Raw genomic sequence first — 18,600 nt, 5'->3', positions numbered from 1 at the left:
CTCCTCACCTCCAGGAGCACATCCGAAGCCCTGCTTGACCTTAAGGGCCGGGGACGTTCCCCTTTTGGGCAGCGCCCCCTAACACCCCCCCCCCTTTCTCCAGGAAGCTTTCCCCAGCCCCCTCCGCTTTCCCGGTTTTTCTCCTGTTTGGGCCTCCTGCCTGGCCGCCTTCCCTTAGCCTGAGCTCATTGGGAGCCAGGGCGGCCCCCGGCCTTCCCGCCCTGCTCAGGAACATGCCTCCCGCATCGCCACTAATCAATGTTCCCTGCAGAGACTGAGCTTCCAGGCCGGGCTGGGGGCCGGGCAGGTGAGCTTCCGGCCGGCTGGGAGAGGCAAGGAAATGGGGGTGGGGCGGGGGGAGGTTCCCAGAGCCTCTGGCCTTTGGGACGTCGCTCCCCGGGAGCCCGAGGCCGCGGGAGGGAGGCAGCTTTCTCGGAAGCATCTCTAAGGGGGGGCTCCCCTGCCCTCTCCCGCCCTCTCCCCCTTCCCTCCCCCTCCCCCGCGGGGTCTCGGGGCTCAGGCAGGAAGTGGGCCGCGGCCTGTACGTCACTCGGCGGTGGGTCCCCCACCGGGCCCGGCAGCTGCTCTCGGGGCCCGCGGGTGGTCTTTCTACACAAAGGCTGCCGATGTGGCGCCAGAAGGGGGGGCTCTGCGCCCCTCCTCATTCAGCCGCGGATCAGCCCCGGGTTCGAGCCCGCGCCGCCCCCGGCATCTTTTACTGCCTCCCCGCCCCCTGGCCACTGCCAGGCAGGAGGGGAGCGGGGCACAAAGCCTGGCGCGCTCCCCGGCCGCCCGACCTTCCGTAGCCCGCGCGTTCGCGCCAAGAATTAGCGCGAGATCCAACGCAGCAGCCCTCCGACCGGGGGGAGCTTTCCCGGCAGCCTCTCCGTCCCCTTTGAAGGACCGAAGGCTTTGTTCGGCACATCTGTGATGTGCGGGAGGGGGAGAGGAAAGGGGAGGGGGGAGGGCGGAGGCTGGGCTGCCATGGCCCCTGGCACGGCTTTCCCGTCCCCAAGGAAGGGCCGCGCCAAGAGTGTTTCTAGGCACGGGGTGTTCCCGGGCAGGGCCGAATATTCCTTGCTGGGCCCCGAAGCTGGGGGGCTCCTGTGCAGACGCCCCCCCCCAGGGGAGCTTCGAGCGTTTTTCCTTTTGAGAAGAGCAGCCCCTCGGCCAAGCCCGGATACCCCAAAGCTGGGCAGCCCAGCTGGCGGCCGGTCTCGGAGGGGCCCCGAGGCTGGGGGTGTGGCCTGAGGCCTCCCCGGGGGGATTAATGATAAGTCTTCGAGGCTCCGCCTTGGGACGATCCAATCTCCGCGGATTCCCTCCAAAGGGAGTCTTGTCACCTCTGTCCCGTTTCCTGCCCCCGTCACTGGGAGGAGGGAATAAGCATTTATATGGCGCCTGCTGTGTGCTTCTTACAGATCTTAGGTACCTGAGACACATCCCATTAGACTCGTCCAGTTACCGAGGCAGCCCCGGACTCCTGCCCGTCAGCCCGCCTCAGATCTTCCCCACTCCCCCTCCCCAGCGGATTTCCCCGGCCCGGGGGGCACCGCCTCAGGGTTGTTGGGAGGATGGGATGTCTGTGAAGTTCATTCTGACACTGATAACTCACTACGGCGCTTCCTTCCCCTCCGCCCTGGGGAGCACAGAACCCTCCCTTAGCCCGGCCCCGAGCCCACAGGGGGCACAGCCAACATTGGGGGCGTCCGGAGGGACATCCTCGAGCCCTCTTCCCCCACCCTCAGCCGGCACCGGGAAGGAGGCCAGCCGCCCAATTGGCGCGGGCCTTCCGAGCTCCTGAGAACCGGGGCTCCCGGGGGCGGCTTTGCAGGGACAGGCCCGTGAGGGGAACCCGGATAGACGGGGTGGTTTGGAGCCCCGTGGTCCGGGCTCGCCTCCCCGGCGGGATTTGAACCCGGAGTGCCCGGGTGTGGCTCGCGCCTCCGCGGACATTTCTGGGCCTGCTGACCGTCTGTGAGCGAGGCAAGAGCCTTCTTTGTTAACTGGATCGCTCTATTACATGGATGTTACATATGTGGGTCACTGTCCCAGCTGCCGGATGCAGATGGCGCTAAGGCTCACGGAGGGAGCTCCTCACAGCCCCTGGGGCCGAGGAGTGCTCCCATTTTGCAGGTGAGCCCCCCAAGGAGAGCAGGAGCCCGCTTTGCCTCCCCTTCGAGGGCCCTCCCGGCCCAGTCCCCAGCAGGCAGGAGACAGAGCCCCTGCCCCCCACCCCCACCCAGGCCTCAGGTCACTCCAGGGAGCCTTTAGTGAATCCTCACTGAGCGAGGCCCGAGCAGGACCAGCCAAGTCCGTCCGGCTTCTCCTCCAAGGGCCAGATCTCAGCTCTCCAGGGCCTGGGGGGAGGGGCAGAGGCAGGGGGAGGGGAGGAGAGGGCACAGGCAGGGGGAGGGGAGGAGAGGGCACAGGCAGGGGGAGGGGAGGAGAGGGCACAGGCAGGGGGAGGGGAGGGCAGGGGGGAGGAGAGGGCACAGGCAGGGGGAGGGGAGGGCAGGCCTCTCCAGCCTGCTCCCTCGGACCTGTTGTCTCCCTGGCAACGGTGATGAGGCCAGCCCGTGAGGATTAGCCCTCCTGCTGCTCCCCTTGTGGCAGGGAGCTCGGAACTTCCCCACTGCCTCCATTTCCAATGAATTATGGTTTGAGAACATTGGTGGCCCAGAGCTCCTGGAGATCCATTATCCACGAGCCAATCCAAGGGTCCCTTGCTCAGGAAGGACAGGAATGATGGAGTTTCCATTGGGAAGGGAGCTTCGGGACCACCGACTCCGGCCTTCTCATCTCGGAGGCTGTGGCTTGTCCAGGGTCACCCAGATAGTCCGCGGCAGCCGGACGCCCCCCAAGACTCACACGTGGAAGGCAGAACGAGGCGGTCCCAAGGAGCCAGACCGAGAAGTGGGTTCCGGGGCCCGGCTGCTGCTCCCTGGCTGGGGAGACGGGACCAGAACCCCTTAACGCGAGGGTTCCTCGTGCCCCTTCGGGGCTGGGGACAAGGAGAGGACGACTTCTCAGCATTTGCCAAACAGATGCTGCTTCCCTTGGAGTCTTCCCTACTTCTACCTTCCTTCTAAGGGCCAATGTCCCCTCCTAACTCCCTGGAGGCTCTGCCAACAGAGGGCTGGCCCGTCTGCCTCGACCTCCCAAGCTGGAGAGACTTTGGGTGTGTCTGATCCCAGGGAAAGACACATCTACTGCCCGAGTCAGTGTGGCCAAGGAAAGCTCGGCGACCCATTAGCCGGGAAGTCCCCGATAAGGCGTCATGGCAACCTGGAAAATAGCAATGACCCCGCAGAGATCTCCCTCTCCACGGGGCAGCGGGGCCGGGAGGGCGGATTTTAGATCGCCTTTCAACACTACATCGTTGGTGTCCTAAATGTGAGAATTTGTCCGGGGAATTAAGCTTTCCTGGCACTCGTCTCTAGGCCTCGGCTCCTCGGCTGGTTTTGAATTTCATTGTTTTTTTAAAAAAAAAAAAAAAAGTCCTGTTGTTTTCATGCACATCCAGCTCCTTCCCTACAAGGAGCCTTCTCTCCTAAGAGAAAAAGTGAAGAAAAACCAACCCATTCAAAGCCATAATCTTACTCTAACAGAAAAACCAACGCATCCAAAGCAGCGCTCCTTCTCTAATAGAAAAAGCAACCAGTCCAATGACTTGGGGAGTTGGGCCTTGTCTGGGGCTTAAGATGAATCAGCCCGCTCACACTTAGGGAGAGCCCTGAGCCGTCAGCGTGGCTGCCGACACCTGCACACACCGGACTACCCTGGCTCCCGGCTCCCTCTCCTCTGGGTCTAACCAGCCTCTTGCTGCTCTGCCTTCCTCGTTTCCTTTTAAATAATGACACTTTAACGTCTCCCAGCTCATTCTCCACAACGACCCTCCAAGGAAAAGGAGCCAAATGTCATCACTCCTGTTTGAGAGATGAGCCGAGCGTCCAGCTCCGGGATTCACCAACCGGCCCCTGGCACCCTGAGAACGAGGTAACCGGCCTGCCACTGTTTTAGCAAAAAAAGGATTGAACCGAGTCTCATCTGGAGAGTCTCATCACTGAGAGAAGCACAAGATCACGGCCATGGCGCTTCACAAAGTTGCCATGGAGAGAGAAGGAACCCGTGGAAATCTTGGCATGAGGTTTATCTGGTTTTCCAAAGGCCATTTTAGATGAAAATGGAGCATCTGCCGGCCTTCCGATGTGACCTAAAACATCTGAACTCCCAAACCTGGTCCGCAGGGGATGAAAGGTAATTGAGCGGATGAGGCTAGGAAGGCCTCGTGGGCCAGACCACACACACAAAGTTTGGGCTGCAGGGACCGACGCAAAGGTCTCCAAAAGTGAGCCCCAAGACGAGGGCCCCTCAGGGCCCGAAGCGCAGAATGCCCCAGGGTGTGTTCGGTCCTTTCTGGGAAATGGTTTTGAGACACATCAGTCTCCTCAGGAAACCCAGAAGGGCTCAGGCGGGTCTGGGTCGAGCTTCTATGACCCATGCAGTCACATGGTCGACGAGGGAAGACCAGACCATCCTGCTGTTCACTGAGAAAACCGCAGCCCACGGCCATCTCCTGGCACGGGAAGACCAGGTCAGTGTTTGCTCATTACGTGACTGAGGAAGATCCAGCAAGATGGACGCTCATCGAGAGCCTGCCGCCATCCTGGACGGTGAGCTCGTCCCCGTGGTCTCGGCCACAGTTGGGACCATAGTGTCGGCCTCCAGGCCCATGGGACACCCCCCGGAAGGGCTCAGACGTGTCCTTGGGGTGGTCGGCTGCGTGGGGCTGGGAACCTGGTCTGGACGGCCACCGTAGAGAAGTGGAGGAGGAACAAAAGAACAGGCGGAACTGGGCGGGGATCAGCCGTCCCCGGCCGCCAACCCCTTCATAGCCAGGCGGTGCAGCGGGTGGAGTGCTGGACTCGCAGCCAAGACCTGAATTCAAACCCAGTCTCACTTATTAGTTGTGTGAACCTGGGTGAGTCCCGTCACCCTGTGTGCCTCAGTTTCCTCATCTGGAAAATGAGCTGGAGAAGCTCCGCTTTCCTGAGAAATCCCCAGTGGGGTCAGAGTTGGACACAACAGAACAACCGCAGCAGCATTCTGCCGTGAATTATGGGATAGCGCCAATTCTGGAGACTAACACTGGGTAACCCAAGTCCGATGGGGAGGAGTGCAGCAGACATTTACATCCACCAAGTGGCCTAAAGACTCGGGAAATGTCACAGAGCGAGGGCAACAGAGATTCCCCGGTCCCCACGCCAGGCCCGAGAGCCCCGCGGCCTGGGCAGGACACTGAGGGGGTCCGGCCAACCACAGCACACCCTCAAGGAGGGAGCTCTAATCTGGCCGGGACCCCAGGGCACCCTCGGGGCCCCCGAAGCATGCTCAGAGCCCTGGGTGCTCTCCCAGCACTGACTTCTTCTCCCTCCGGGCCTGGGGTCACTGCTTCCCACACCTTTTAATCTGGCTTCATTTGATCCTGGCTCTTCCCTTTAAGGCGACCTTTTCTCTTGGTCCTTCCTGCTCCCATCCATCCCTACTACCCCCAACCTCTCTAAAGCATTTACCACAACCAGGCCCCCCCTTACACACTTTATGCCCTTCCCCCCTCCTAGGATCCCTATGAAAAAAGGTCTCAACAACCATAAAGTGGAAGAACCTCGCTGTCACATGACCTGTCCCTGATCCAGCCAAGGGCTCTGGACCATCCCCAAGGTTCTCCCAGAATCCCATGATTCCCTCTGAGCCCATCCTTGATCTGGACCAATCATGTTCCACGGCAGGTAATACCCAGACCAAGGGTTTGGCTTGGGAGGCAGCGGTCACCCCAGTGGGCTAAGAAAGGCATCACCTCATTCAGGTCCTCGGACCCCCGAGAGGCGAGCTGCCCAGGCTGGCTCTTCTTCCTAGTGCCCACCTGCTCACAGAAGTCTCCACCTGCCCAGATGCCCCACGGTGGCAGAGCACGACACCTAGGCTACTTCCTCCCGACGGCCTTTTGGGAACAGGGCTGCTGACGCAAGCCTTTGGCCTCCAGGCCCCTCACTCCAGGCGCGGGGTCGACCACCACATTAGCGCTGCTGCTGACCCTGGGAGCCGCCGGGAGGCTGAGGGCTCACAGTGAGGGGAGGCTTGTCCCAGAGAAAAACAAACCAACGCTCGCCCGGAAAAAAGCAAAAAGGGACAGAGGAAAAAATCAGGCAGGTTCTCGTGGCCTGTGGCCCGTCAGGCTGCCTGCCCTGAACCCATGACCAAGGGCTCCTGCGAGAGCTCAGGGGTGCCAGGCGGCTCGATGCCCTCCCCTCCTTGGCCACCAGTCAGCAAGCTCAGTCCCAGCTCTCCACAGCGCCTGGGCCAAACTGGACAAGAACTGACCGGGGGAGGGGGGCAGCCACCAGTCATGCCCGCCCCAGCCAAGGTCTGGCTTCCGCTCCTGGCCGGGTGCCCCCTGCAGGCTGTTCCGAGCCCCCACTTCTACCCCCAGCTCCCACGTGCCCCAGCCCAGAACCCCCGAGGCCGCCCACACAGACACAACGGCATCTCCCGGCAGCCTGCCAGCCAGCTGGGCTCTTTATGTAGTTCAATATACAGCGGGTGACGGTGGGGAGGAAGGGGGGCCCTGCTCGGCAGCAGCTGGGGCCCAGGACGGCCCCGGGCGGGGGGAGGGGGCACAAGGCTCTGCTCGGGGGCGGCGACCCCCTCACTTCTTGACGATCTGAATGACATCCTCATCTTCTAGCGTGTGGTCCTTCCCCACTTTCTGGGGGTTGTGCTTCACAGACAGACCCCAGACCAGGGCGCTGGGGGAGAGAGCAGAGGGTCAGCAGAGGAAGGTTCCCCCCGCCCCCCAGGCCCAGAAGGGGACACCATCCCCCCTGCAGGGTGCACTGATGATGGACGGAAGCCTGAGAGACCCGTTTGTGGAAAGGCGGCCCGGGGGGGAGAGGGCCCAGGGAGCTCCTCTGGGCCCAGATCTACAAGCTACGGGCACCCGTGGTGATGGGGCCTCGGGAAGGTCATGCCATGGGTGGCGCAGCCTTCAGGGCCAAGGTGTCCGTGGCACAGGTGAGGAAGGTGGGCTCGTGCACCCTCTCCCTCTGCCCACACTCGGGAAGCCAAGAGGACGGAGGAGGGATGAGGGTCTCCTCCCCTTCCCCCGGCCCTCCCATGTCTGCGGGCACCCGCGCAGTGTCCCTGCCCAGCCAGGGGCCGCTCTCTGCTGTCCTCCAGGACCCGAGGCCCGGTCCACCATCCACCCCCCACGCCCAGGACTCACTACTTGAACTCTTTGATGAGGTTCTTGTGGATCTTCATGCAGAAGTCCTCCACGGTGGTCCGGGAGTCGGGCAGCACCACGGGGGAGGTGTAGTCCGGCAGCTGCCCCTTGGGCTTGGTGTAGCTAGGACACGGGAGGGCCGTGAGCCGGGTGCCCCGGGCCCTCGGGGCTCCCCCCGCTCCGGCGGCCCCGCCCACCCGGGGAGACTCACATTCTCACGAGCCGCAGGTAGTCCCAGATGCGCTCGAGCAGGTCGTCGAAGTTCCAGCGATGGTGGGCAGAGATGGGCACGCAGTGGGGCACCTTGTAGATGATGTCGAGCTCCTCGATGGAGATCTGGTCGATCTTGTTCAGCACGTAGATGCAGGGGATGTAGACCCTGAGGCGGGGAGGCAACGGAACATCAGGGCCTGGCACACAGTAGGCGCACAAGACGTGCAGAGGGGCTGCCCAAGGGCCTTCTTCCAAGGCTGGTTGGAGCCAAACCAGCCAAGGGGACATGGTGGGCCAGGGGAGGCCTGGCCTCCAGTGGGCTCATGGCCTTCGCCAAGTGGGCCCCGGGACTGCCCAGAGTGGTGACTGCGGCCTCTCACTCTGAGGAGCCCCGAGCACGTCGCCCTGGTCCTGGAGCCCCCACGGGGACGCCCCCAGACTTGGAGCACAAAGGGCGTCTGTCCTAGGCTAGGGGGACCTGTGGTCAGGTGCTGGGGGGAGAGGACGAGGACTGAGCCAGAGATCCCCTTGGTGAGGGACCCCCGACCCTGATGGAGAATCTCAGGCTCCAAGCGCCGGGGGGACCCTAGGACACTCAGTCCCCAGTCCCTCCTGCAACATCCCTAACCTTACTCTGCTTAAAGACCTCCAGTGACCCTCCCAGAGCGGCCTCACAACATCTCCCCAACGCTAGGCCCAACTGCCTCCATGTCCCCCGGGCCGAGCCTGAAGCTCCTTCCTCGCCAAGCCTCTCATTCCCCTGAAGAACCCGTCCTGACGTCCGGACTGAACGGCCCCTGCCTGTGCTGGGGCCTCCCTGAGGACCTGTTCTAAAATGGGGTCACTCAGCTGTTCCAGATGGGGCCCAACAGGGCTGGAATCCCCGGGGACCCGCCTCTCTCTAGGGGACCCATGGAACCGCTGGCTGTTCTGGCTCCCGGCCCTGCTGGCACGAGGGCACTAAAGGCCAGATGTCCTCCAGACCGCCTGGGCCTTGCCCCAACCACGTCCTGTTCTACCAGACGCGGCCCAATGCTCCCCCTCGACGAGACCATTTTGGACCTTGAGGAACCGGAGCCCCGGGCCCGAGTGCTCTAGACGTAAAGGTCTTACGGCTGGTTCACAAGATCGATGCAAAGAGCACGAAACATGGCTGTGGCCACGGACAGTGTCTGGAAAGCACAGTCAGGGGTGGGAAGAGCCAGAAAAGCCAGGGAGACCCTGGGCTGGGTCCTGTCCTCTGCCCCGTCAGCTTCCATTTGCCCCCCCCCCTCCCCCCCACGAGCCAGAGAGCAGCCGCAGGAGCCCAGCTAATGGTGACCTGAGAGTGGGCCTGGGAGAAGGGGGAGGGGTGGAGAAAAGAAGGCACAGGGGCACGGGAGGGCTGCGGCTCACAGGCCCAGAGGCCGGAGGTCAGGGAGATCCAGCTCGCTCTGGGCTGAACAAATGGCTGCACAGAAGGCAAAGCCGGGTGTCCTAAGTGAGCAGCAGAGGCCGGCGCCCCAGAAGCTCCTCTGAGAGGCAGCAGGCCCCCGGCTCCCTCCAGCTCGCCCCGGCTCCCACCTGGTCGGGACTCGGCCGGTCAGCCCCAGAGCCGCCTTCTAAACTCGGCACAAGCTGCCACCCCTGGATTCTGTGCCCACAATGGGGATAAAAACCTTGCAAAGGGGCTTCCACTACAGAACCCTCCCCCAATCCGAAAGCAGCTTCCAGCTCTTTTCTAAAGGACCTGAGCCCCCCAGCCGGTACCTGTTGCCCTCCACCACGTCAATGAGGTCGTCCGCGGTGGCGTCACTGCGCAAGGTCACGTCGGCGTTGTGGATTTTGTATTCCGCCAGGATGCTCTTCACCGTCTCGGCATCGAGCTCGCTCTGAGGGCACTGAATAAAGCGGAGATGGAGCAGAGGCTGAGCCTGGCCCTCCCGCCTCCAGGGACTCTCCCTCCCTCCTCCCCGCCCCCACCCCTGGGTCCTGTTCCCACAAAGCCGGGCTCTCAGCTGAAAGCTCAGGTCCAGCTCCTGTCACAAAAGAGCTGCATTTTTTGTGACAAATATGGGAACAAATATGGTTTCATGGGACTGAGCACGCTGGTTCCAAGGGCTTGGTTTTTCCTTTTTTTTTCAGCAGAGAAAAGAAGGTGGGAGAGAGAGAAAATAAGGATTTGTTAATTAAAAAAAAATTAATTGCCTTCCCGCATGCGCCAAAAAATTCCCAGCAGCACTCGGGGCTTTGTGTTTTTGTTTTTATAGGAGAAAAAAAAGCAAATTAGCTGGTGAAAAATGAAATCATTAAACCTTCTAAAAAATAGCAATGGGCCACGGCACGGGCTGCGTTTTAAGTTTCCCACTCCAGGAAATATATGTGCATCCACAGAGGGAATTCTTTAAGAAGCTGTAAAAGACTCCGCCACAAAATCAGGCGTGAGAAGAAAGGGTCGCGTCGTTTAGAAATGAGAAAAAATGGGCAACAGAGCCTTTCACCGCCGGGGCTGGGGCGGGATTCTTGATCGAGCCAAGGGTGGAAAACATCCCAGAGGAGAAAACCCGTTCTCGGGCTGCAGCCGCTGGGAGAGCTGTCGCAGGAACAAGATCAGAACAGCGGGATTCAGGGACAGCGTCAGCGAGGAAAAGGCTCCGCACCCACGACCTCGGATCCGAGCCGAGAGCCAGGAAGGAGGGAGTCGGTATGAACACGGAAGACCAAGAGGCGGCTCCAGGGCCAAGGAGCCAACGGACTCCCCAGAGCCTCATAGTCTGGGACCGACCACGAGAACCTCTAGGACGAGGGAAGGGCCAGTGCCAACAGTGGGCAGGGCGCGGCTCTCGGCACGGGGCTGAGTCTGTGCTGGCCGAACTCTGGACACAAGCGCGCAGGCAGCCAGGCCCTCCATGGGCCCCCACGCGGGAGAGCCCCCGGACCCAGAGATCCCCACCCGGCAGCGACGCCAAGGCAGGGAGAAGCGTGCACCCTCCCCCCACCAGCCTGCCAAAAACCACGCTGGGGGCAGCCAAGAACTGGCCCAAAGGGGGTGCTCGTCTCCCGGGGAACGGCTAAACAAGTGGGGCACAAGCCTGGGGAGGGGAGGGGGCGGAGAACCGGAAGAAACAGTGACGATGAAGATCCATGGGGGCTATGAGCGAAGGGAGCAGAACTGTGCACACACACACACACACAGGGTCCCCCTCCCCCATTCCCTGGGGACCCTCCCCCACAGCTGCCAATTCCTCCTCTAAGGGAAGGATCAATCTGGAAATTAATGGGATGCGAAAACCAAGACAAGCCCCCTGGGATCCGCAAGTGCCCAGGACCAGACTGCCGGTCCCCCCAGCCCGCAGCACCAGCTCCCACAAAACCCCCTCAGATCCAGCCAGCCCCAACTGCCTGCCCCAACCTCGGGCCTCCTAGGGCACTGTCTGGGGTCTGAGGGCCCCCCCAAACCCAGCTCGGGCTGTCACTCTTGGGGCACCCCTAGAGTGGGGAGGGGGGCCTGAGCCTTATTTATGGGCTCCCCACTTCCCCTCACACCCAGGACTGAGCCCAGGGCCCCACGCCAGCAAGTCCCTGGTCTGGTGTTTACTGTAACTTATGGCTTTGCCAAGGCAACATGCCAACCTGTGCTGAAAGGGCCCCGTCAGACGGGCAGGGGCCGGGCAGAGGATGCCCCCTCGCCAGACCCGAACCGTGGTGACTTTGATGCAAAAGCACCGAACACCTACTGTGCGTCAGGCACCAGGGAGAGAGACCCAACCCACCGACTGCCCCGGGGGCTCAGAGCGGAGCTTGTGCCCGGCAGTCAGCGCAGGGAGCCGCGGGCAGGGGAAGCCAGGGCTGGCCACACGACAAGGGCCCGGCCCGGAGACTCACCGTGGCTGTGAGGTTGATGCCCCCTTTGTCCTTCTTCTTAAAGCCAATGTTGGGGGGCTTGCTGTTTAAGCGGATCCCAAAGCCTTCGAGCTCGTTCTCGATGATCTTCTTATGGCCCAGAGGCTTTAGCACGTCCAGGACGATCAGAATCAGGTTGCAGGTTCGGGCCACTAAAGGGCGTGAGGGGAGCCCGGGGTTAGCCCGACCCTGCGGGTCCAGGACCACGGACAGGGGCCCAGGCACCCCACCCCCCAAGGTCAACAAGGAGAAGGGGGGCAGTGACTGACCTCGGCCCCTCCCGAGCCGTGCTGGCTGCACATCCCCTGGGTTCACACCAGGACCCCACAGGCCTGGCCGGGACCCCCCATGTCCTTTGGGAAGGGGTCTCTCCGGGATAGGGCCCAGGGCCCAGCTGATGCCCAGGGCTCTAACAAACAGCGGGAGCTTGGAGGGCTTCCCTGCCCACCTCGTGGAACCCTACAAGAGCCCCTCCCTACCCCCCCCCCCAGCTCTCCCTGGAGGGGTCCCACGAGCGGCCCAGGCTGAGTCCTGTGCTCCTCTAGAAGCTACAGAGTAAAAAAAAAGGGCCCAGAAGAACCTCATGACACCACGGGGGGCTCTGAGCCAGTCCAAGGGCTGCCCCCTATGTGTGGGTGACGCCTGGAAGGGCACAGAGACCAAGGAGTCAGCGACGCCGGGCTGGCCAGGACATGTGTCCCGAACGAGGCACCCGAGGGCCTGGGCTCAGCTCTGCCACGTGCTCATGGCTGTGGGACAAGAGGGAGCCTCCAGGGGGAAGAACCCGCCCCGAGCCCAGTGCCGGCTGATGGCACCCGGGTCACTTGACCACAGGAAGCCGCTCTTCCTCCACACCGGCCCCATCTTCTGACCCAAGGACGAGCCAAACCCAAACAAACCTCTGGGCCGTCCTGGCACCTACCTGCGATGACCTGCCGGCCTCTCCCCTTCCCGTCTTTGGCACCTTCGATGATCCCGGGGAGATCCAGGAGCTGCCGCAGGAGGAGAAGGGAAAAGCAAATGAACGGACGGAGGGAACGGCGGACAAGAGAGTCCTACGACTTCGGGGGGCGGGGGTGGGGTCCCTTTGCAGGGCTACTTCTGAGATCCAAAAGCTGGAAACAAGGCGCGTGCCCGGAGCTGCCAACGGCTGAGCTGAAGCAGAGCAACGGCAGGAGCACGCGCCAGGCAGCACGCAGTGAGACACGCGAGCGAAGCTAAGGGACAACGGGGGGGGGGGGCAGCACCTCACACCCAGCACAAGAGCACCCACGTGTCCTTCCCTCTGTGAGCATCAGGAGGACCCACCGTGAGGGGTCTGTGGAACGTTTTTTCTAGAAGCAAATAATGGGCCAAAAATATCACTGAAAAACCACAGGTAAAAAACGGGGCAGATTCTTCTCTGAGAACTGCTCATACACACTCACACCCGACTGATTTGGGGGGAGGGGATGCAGAAGAGGCCTCAGAGAATGATGCTGAACTAAGTCAGGAAGGCTGGGAGCCAGCAGCAAGCTCAACCCTGTGCAGTACCTCCCACTGTGCCCCAGCACCTCCTGTTGTACACTCCCATTGTGCATTGGCTCCTCCCACTGAGCCCCAACTACTCCTACTGTGCCCCAACTCCTCCCACTGTGTCCTGGCACCTCCTGTTGTACACTCCCATTGTGCCCCAGCTCCTCCCACTGTGCCCCAACTCCTCCCACTGTGTCCTGGCACCTCCTGTTATATACTCCCATTGTGTATCGGCTCCTCCCACTGAGCCCCACCTACTCCTACTGTGCCCCAGCTCCTCCCACTGTGTCCCAGCACCTTCTGCTGTGCCCTAGCACCTCCCACTGTGCCCTGGCACCTCCTGTTGTACACTCCCATTGTGCATCGGCTCCTCCCACTGAGCCCCAACTACTCCTACTGTGCCCCAGCTCCTCCCACTGTGCCCCAACTCCTCCCACTGTGTCCTGGCACCTCCTGTTGTACACTCCCATTGTGTATCAGCTCCTCCCACTGTGCCCCAACTCCTCCCACTGTGTCCTGGCACCTCCTGTTATATACTCCCATTGTGTATCGGCTCCTCCCACTGAGGCCCACCTGCTCCTACTGTGCCCCAGCTCCTCCCACTGTGCCCTGGCACCTTCTGCTGTGCCCTAGCACCTCCCACTGTGCCCTGGCACCTCCCGCTGTGCCCTGGCACTTTCAGGGTGACTCGCTGCCTCTGCCTTTTGGAATGGATGTGAGGCTTACTCACCACTCACAGACCTGTCCCCCCCCCCCAAAAAAAAAAAAAAACCTCCAGCAGCTGCAGGAGAAGCACCTGGCTCCCAGCCTGTTGGCACCTCACCGCCCTAAGAGGTCCAGAGGCCAGGACTAGATTCGGACAGAGGGGAGCCAGAGCCCGCAGCTGTTCCTCCTGAGCCCCGGGGACCTGTCCAAGCCACAGACCCTGGAGGCTCATCTCTGTTACTGTGAGATGGGGTGAAGCTGGCAACGCCCTTCTGCCAGGGTTGGGGGAGGCTCAGAAAGCGCCTTCAGCCCTCAGGCTCAGAGCGTTATTTCTTTTCCTTAAACTACTCTGACTTATTTTGCTAAAGATTTCCCAATTACAAGTAAAACATTTAACATTCTTAAAAAAAGGTTGGGGCAGCTAGTGGCGCAGTGGGTAGAGCGCCAGCCCTGAAGTCAGGAGGACCCGAGTTCAAACCTGACCTCAGACAATTAACACTGCCTGGCTGTGTGACCCTGGGCAAGTCACTGGAACCCAACTGTCTTGGGAAAAAAAAAGTTCAAACTTTCTCCTCCCATCCCTTGAGAAGGCAAGTACCCCCTAAGGATTACTGGTGGCCCCCTGACCCTCTGCAGCTACAGTGCTCCTGCGCTAGCTTTCACTACTACTAAGGTGCCCATGGGCACCAGGTACAAGAGGACACGGGCATTTGCCGCCATCACCAAACGGTCTGGGCAGCCCATGGGGGTGGGCAGGCTGGGCCAAGTTTTTCCCTTCATTCTCTGCCTTGAGGGCACCTGAGCTGGCCTGAGGAAAAGGGCCTGTCTGCCTTAGCAGCAGACCCGCCTTTAGAGCCCAGCAGCCAACGAGATGCCAGGGAAAGCTCACGCTCAGCTTTTTCCAGATCTAGACTGGACTCAATTCAACCGCCTCGTTCGGTCCCATGCTGACCTCAGCAAAAAGAGGCCCCGGGGCGGCAGGGCAGGGGAGGTGGCCAAGTCTCCAAGCTACAGTTAGAGCCCCACGATCTGGTGTCATCTCTTGGCAAACTTCCTAACGGGCCAGGATGAGCCGTACCCTCGGCCCCCTCTTACGCTGCACGTGGGCCCACCAGAACTCCTCCTCTCCGCGGGCTCCCCACACCTGTCAGGGGCTAGTTCCTGAGTTGCTCCCCCCATAACTTCCACCTCTCCCAGCCACAGTCAATGGATCCTTCAAAATGCTTCTCTCCCAGCCTCCGGAGCCTTTACTGGTCTTCCGGCAGTCATTCCTTTGCCCTTCCAAGCCAGCTCCACAAAGCTGCCTCGGGCCTCCCTAAGCTCAGGGGCTCCCCAGCCCCTAATTTAGGACCAAATGCAGGTTCTGTGGTTTACCGTTTAAAGCCGTTCTCTTCCTGGCTCCAGGCTGATCATACAACATTGCCCACCCCATACCTGGGGCCTACTTTCAGCCCCCTCCATGGGTCGTTCCAGGCCCTCTAGGTCCAGCCTTCCTGATGCCTCTTGGAAGCCTTAAAGGATCAGCCTTGAGGGCCAATCCTTCCCGAGGGCCCCTGAAGGGCGAGCGCAGCCCATCAGTTCATCCCCTCCTACAAGGTACCTCACACGCCTGCCGGCCAATCCAAAAACTCCCCGGCAAAGCACGACTTCCATGGGAGCCTTCCCCGTCCTGGCTGCCCTCCTCCTCCCCAAATCGCTGCGGGCCTTAGCTGGGTGCATCTGGGCAGAAGGCAAGCTCCCCAAGGGCACGGGGCCTGGCTCTCCGAAGCCTGGCACACCTGAACTGAACGCGGCCCCAAATGGACAAGTTCCAGGTGTCACTAGGGCCCCATTCTGCCTCTGCCCCGCTCCCACTGGCAGGGATGGCCGCCTCAGGGACCTCCCCCGCCCCAGGGCCTTGTGGGAGCAGCTCCCTTCCCATGTCTCTGCTCTGCCCCTTGACCCGAGCCTGGCCAGAGGCCTGCTAGCTACCTGCCGCCCCGTCAGCACTGCTTCCCTCCCCGCGATCAGTCCTGGGAGGCAGCCGATTACTCTCAGACGGGCACAGGGCTCCGAGGGGCTGAGGGCCGGGCACAAGCGAGCCTGGACCCCGGGCTTCTCGCCGCGGCTCGCCGGCTCACCTGGATCTTGGCACCCTTGTACCTGATGACTCCGGGCACGGTGGTCAGAGTGGTGAACTCGTAGGCGGCCACTTCAGAGTACACCCCGGCCAAGTTACTGAGCAGCGTCGACTTCCCCACGGACGGAAACCCCACAAACCCAATGCGGGCGTCGCCAGTCTTGGCCACGTCGAACCCTGAAGTCGGGCAAGAACCAAAGGCAGGCGATGGGTTAGCGATGGCCGGGAAGGAAGGAAGGGCCTCCGGCTGCCGGACACCCAAACGGGCCGGACGGGAAGCGAGTTCAAGTCGCACTTTCCCTCACCTCATCCCCCAGCACCTTCTCTAAGGACAGAGGCACCTCGGCCACAGCTGTTTCCCTGCCACCAAATTCTAACGGATACATTTTTTGAGCACAAAGACCCCTTTCAAAGGTCAAAAAAGTGCGCCCCACTCCCGGGGCACCCCTGCAAGGCGTCCTGCCGCTGCCATCTCCCCGTGTGGTCAGCGTACCCGTCACCGCCCAGTCCCCGCCCCCTCCCGGGGCCCCACCGACCTTCTCCCGGGCCGCTGCCCCCTCCGCCCTTGGGGGTGATGAGCTCCCGCCGCAGCTTGGCCAGCCGCGCCTTCAGGAGCCCCAGGTGGTGCGCCGTGGCCTTGTTCTTCTGAGTCCGAGCCATCTGCCGGGAGAGATCGCGGCTCAGCCTTCCCAGGGCAGGACGGCAGCGCCGGAAGGGGGGGGGGGGTGCCGGCCTGGGGGCGAAGGGGGCCCTGGGACCTGCACAGGGAGCCCAGTCTCCCCACGGCGCCCGCCACGTGACAGTCCTTCAGGCCCTGGACACGGGTCAGACACGCACGGCCCGGGACACTCCCTCGCAGGGAAGGGAAGGCAGAGCGCACTCGAGGGGCTTTGCGTGGGACTTGTCAGGGGGACTCCCCGGGGAGGCTGCAGGGACACCTGTCACGGGGGCCAGGGAAGACCAGGGCGGCCCCGGGGTCACTGTCTCCCCTCCCCCAGCTGCTAAAGGGGTGCCTGTCATCCCTCCCATCTCACTGCTCTCGGGTCACTCTCACCCCTCCCAGCTGCTCTCGGGGTCGCTACCAAACTCCCGCCTGTGGGCCTCCCACCGGTGCACGTGCTTCCCCTGCGCCCCAAACGGGGGGAGAACTTGGGGATCAAAAGCCTCGTCAGGGAGGAGACCCAGCGCCCAGGCTCCGGAATCCCGACACCCTGGGATCCTGGGGCTCCGGGACCCGGAAGCGACAGCGGGTTCTCGGCGCCCTCCTCCCGGGGGCGGCCCCGGCCCGACTCGCCCCCTCCGGCCCCTGCCTCAGTTTCCCTCCGCCCCGCCCCCGCCGGAGAAGGCGAGCCTCTTCATCTATTACCTCGGCTTCGATCTCGGCGATCTTGGCTAAGGTGCCGCTCATGGTGCCGCCGCTCTCGGTCCTGCCCTGCCTTGCCCTGCCCTGCCCTGCCCTGCCCGGTCCGGTCTCCCGGCTTCGCCTGCTGCAGCTTCTGCCGCCGCCGCTGCTACCTAGGGCCCGAGCGAGCACAGGCCTCGAGACTGCACGCTACTCTGCGCAGGCGCAGCAGCAAACGCAGGCGCAGTCAGAGCCCCGGGCAAGCCTCGCGAGAAAGGAAGAAGACCTAGGGCTGCTGGGAAAGAGCGAAGGAGGGAAGGAATAAGCCACGCCCCCTACTCCTCCGCTCCCGCCCCCTTCCTCGTAAACTGCCCTTGAGCAGCCGCTGGGTCCTAGAGATCGTCGGTCCCCCTCAACCCACAAACACACGTATCTACACACACGCATATACAAATACGTTTGTGTATACACGTGTGCACACGTCTGTCCCACTGCAACACACGTTGCACGTACACGCGCGCACGTACATACATGTTGGCACACGTACACATACACAACAACCCCCCCATAATACACGTGTTATAACGCACACGTACACAGCACATACACACTGGGCATGCGCACTGGTGCAGAGCTATCCACGCATAGCCCGATCACGCATTTGCGAACGCGCGCTCACTCCGGTTAACCTGTCCTCCTTCTTCCTCGCACACTGCTCTTCTGCCGAAGCGGCCGGCTCTCGCTTTCGTGCTTCTGCCGTTCTCAGGGCCCCTTCTCTCCTTGGCTCGGCTGCCATTTCCCACCGGAAACCTTTTCTGAGTGTCCCTGTGGCGGTTCCCCATCACTGCGGGGCTATTTTGAATGGAATCAATGTCTTCCAAGTCCCAAACCACACAGAATGTGCCGGAACCGGTTCCTTCGGGCTCCTGAGAGCTGATGGCTAAATTTTTATTTTTTTTATTATAGCTTTTTATTTACAAGATATCCACATGCGTAATTTTACAGCATTGACAATCGCCAAACCTTTTGTTCCAATTTCCCCTCCTTCCCCCCTCGCCCTCCCCCACATGACAGGTTGACCCATACATGTTAAATATATTAAAGTATAAATTAAACACAATATAAGTAGACATGTCCAAACCGTTATTTTGCTGTACAAAAAGAATCGGACTCTGAAATAGTGGACAATTAGCCTGGGAAGGAAATCCAAAATGCAGGCGGACAAAAATAGAGGGATTGGGAATTCCATGTAGTGGTTCCTAGCCATCTCCCAGAGTTCTTTCCCTGGTTTCGTTCATTCCGGCTCCATTGGAGCTGATTTGGTTCATCTTCATTGTTGAAGAGGGCCACGATGATGGTTAAATTTTTAGTGCACCCATTTATATTTTACCAATTGGCAAGTGCCACAAATCTGGCCTTGAGTTTTTGCTTTGTTGAGTGTTTAAACTTAAGGAAGTGACTGTTTAAAATTCTTACCTTTTTAGAGAGGAGAAAAATTTTAAATTCAAAAAAACTTTTGAATGAATGTTAAAAGTCATG

General features: G+C 61.2%; 1 protein-coding gene across 1 annotated transcript; it reads right to left on the bottom strand.

Annotated features, from left to right (window-relative positions):
* Positions 1-6,550: 6,550 nt before the first annotated feature.
* DRG1 (developmentally regulated GTP binding protein 1) lies at positions 6,551-17,277 on the bottom strand. The gene is made up of 9 exons (XM_051973162.1): positions 17,086-17,277; positions 16,256-16,379; positions 15,721-15,896; positions 12,303-12,372; positions 11,363-11,532; positions 9,248-9,378; positions 7,497-7,664; positions 7,286-7,408; positions 6,551-6,809 (listed from the first exon to the last, which is right to left on the bottom strand). Exons 1-9 carry the CDS (start codon positions 17,125-17,127, stop codon positions 6,710-6,712), a joined length of 1,104 nt encoding a protein of 367 aa, XP_051829122.1. The 5' UTR covers positions 17,128-17,277; the 3' UTR covers positions 6,551-6,709.
* Between the last annotated feature and the right edge of the window lie 1,323 nt (positions 17,278-18,600).

The sequence above is a fragment of the Antechinus flavipes genome, chromosome 1, assembly GCF_016432865.1.
Source record: "Antechinus flavipes isolate AdamAnt ecotype Samford, QLD, Australia chromosome 1, AdamAnt_v2, whole genome shotgun sequence".
In the NCBI taxonomy this organism is placed as follows: domain Eukaryota; kingdom Metazoa; phylum Chordata; class Mammalia; order Dasyuromorphia; family Dasyuridae; genus Antechinus; species Antechinus flavipes.
This window is presented reverse-complemented; position numbering and strand designations above follow the sequence as displayed.

What these genes read in the sequence shown, in the direction of transcription:
- DRG1 (XM_051973162.1), bottom strand. Translation starts at nt 17,127, where the DNA reads ATGAGCGGCACCTTAGCCAAGATCGCCGAGATCGAAGCCGAG. An exon ending in GGGCAGCGGCCCGGGAGAAG is followed by an intron (nt 15,897 to 16,255) that starts GTCGGTGGGGCC and finishes GCCCGACTTCAG; the next exon opens with GGTTCGACGTGGCCAAGACT. An exon ending in CTCATCAAAGAGTTCAAGTA is followed by an intron (nt 6,810 to 7,285) that starts GTGAGTCCTGGG and finishes TCTCTCCCCCAG; the next exon opens with CGCCCTGGTCTGGGGTCTGT.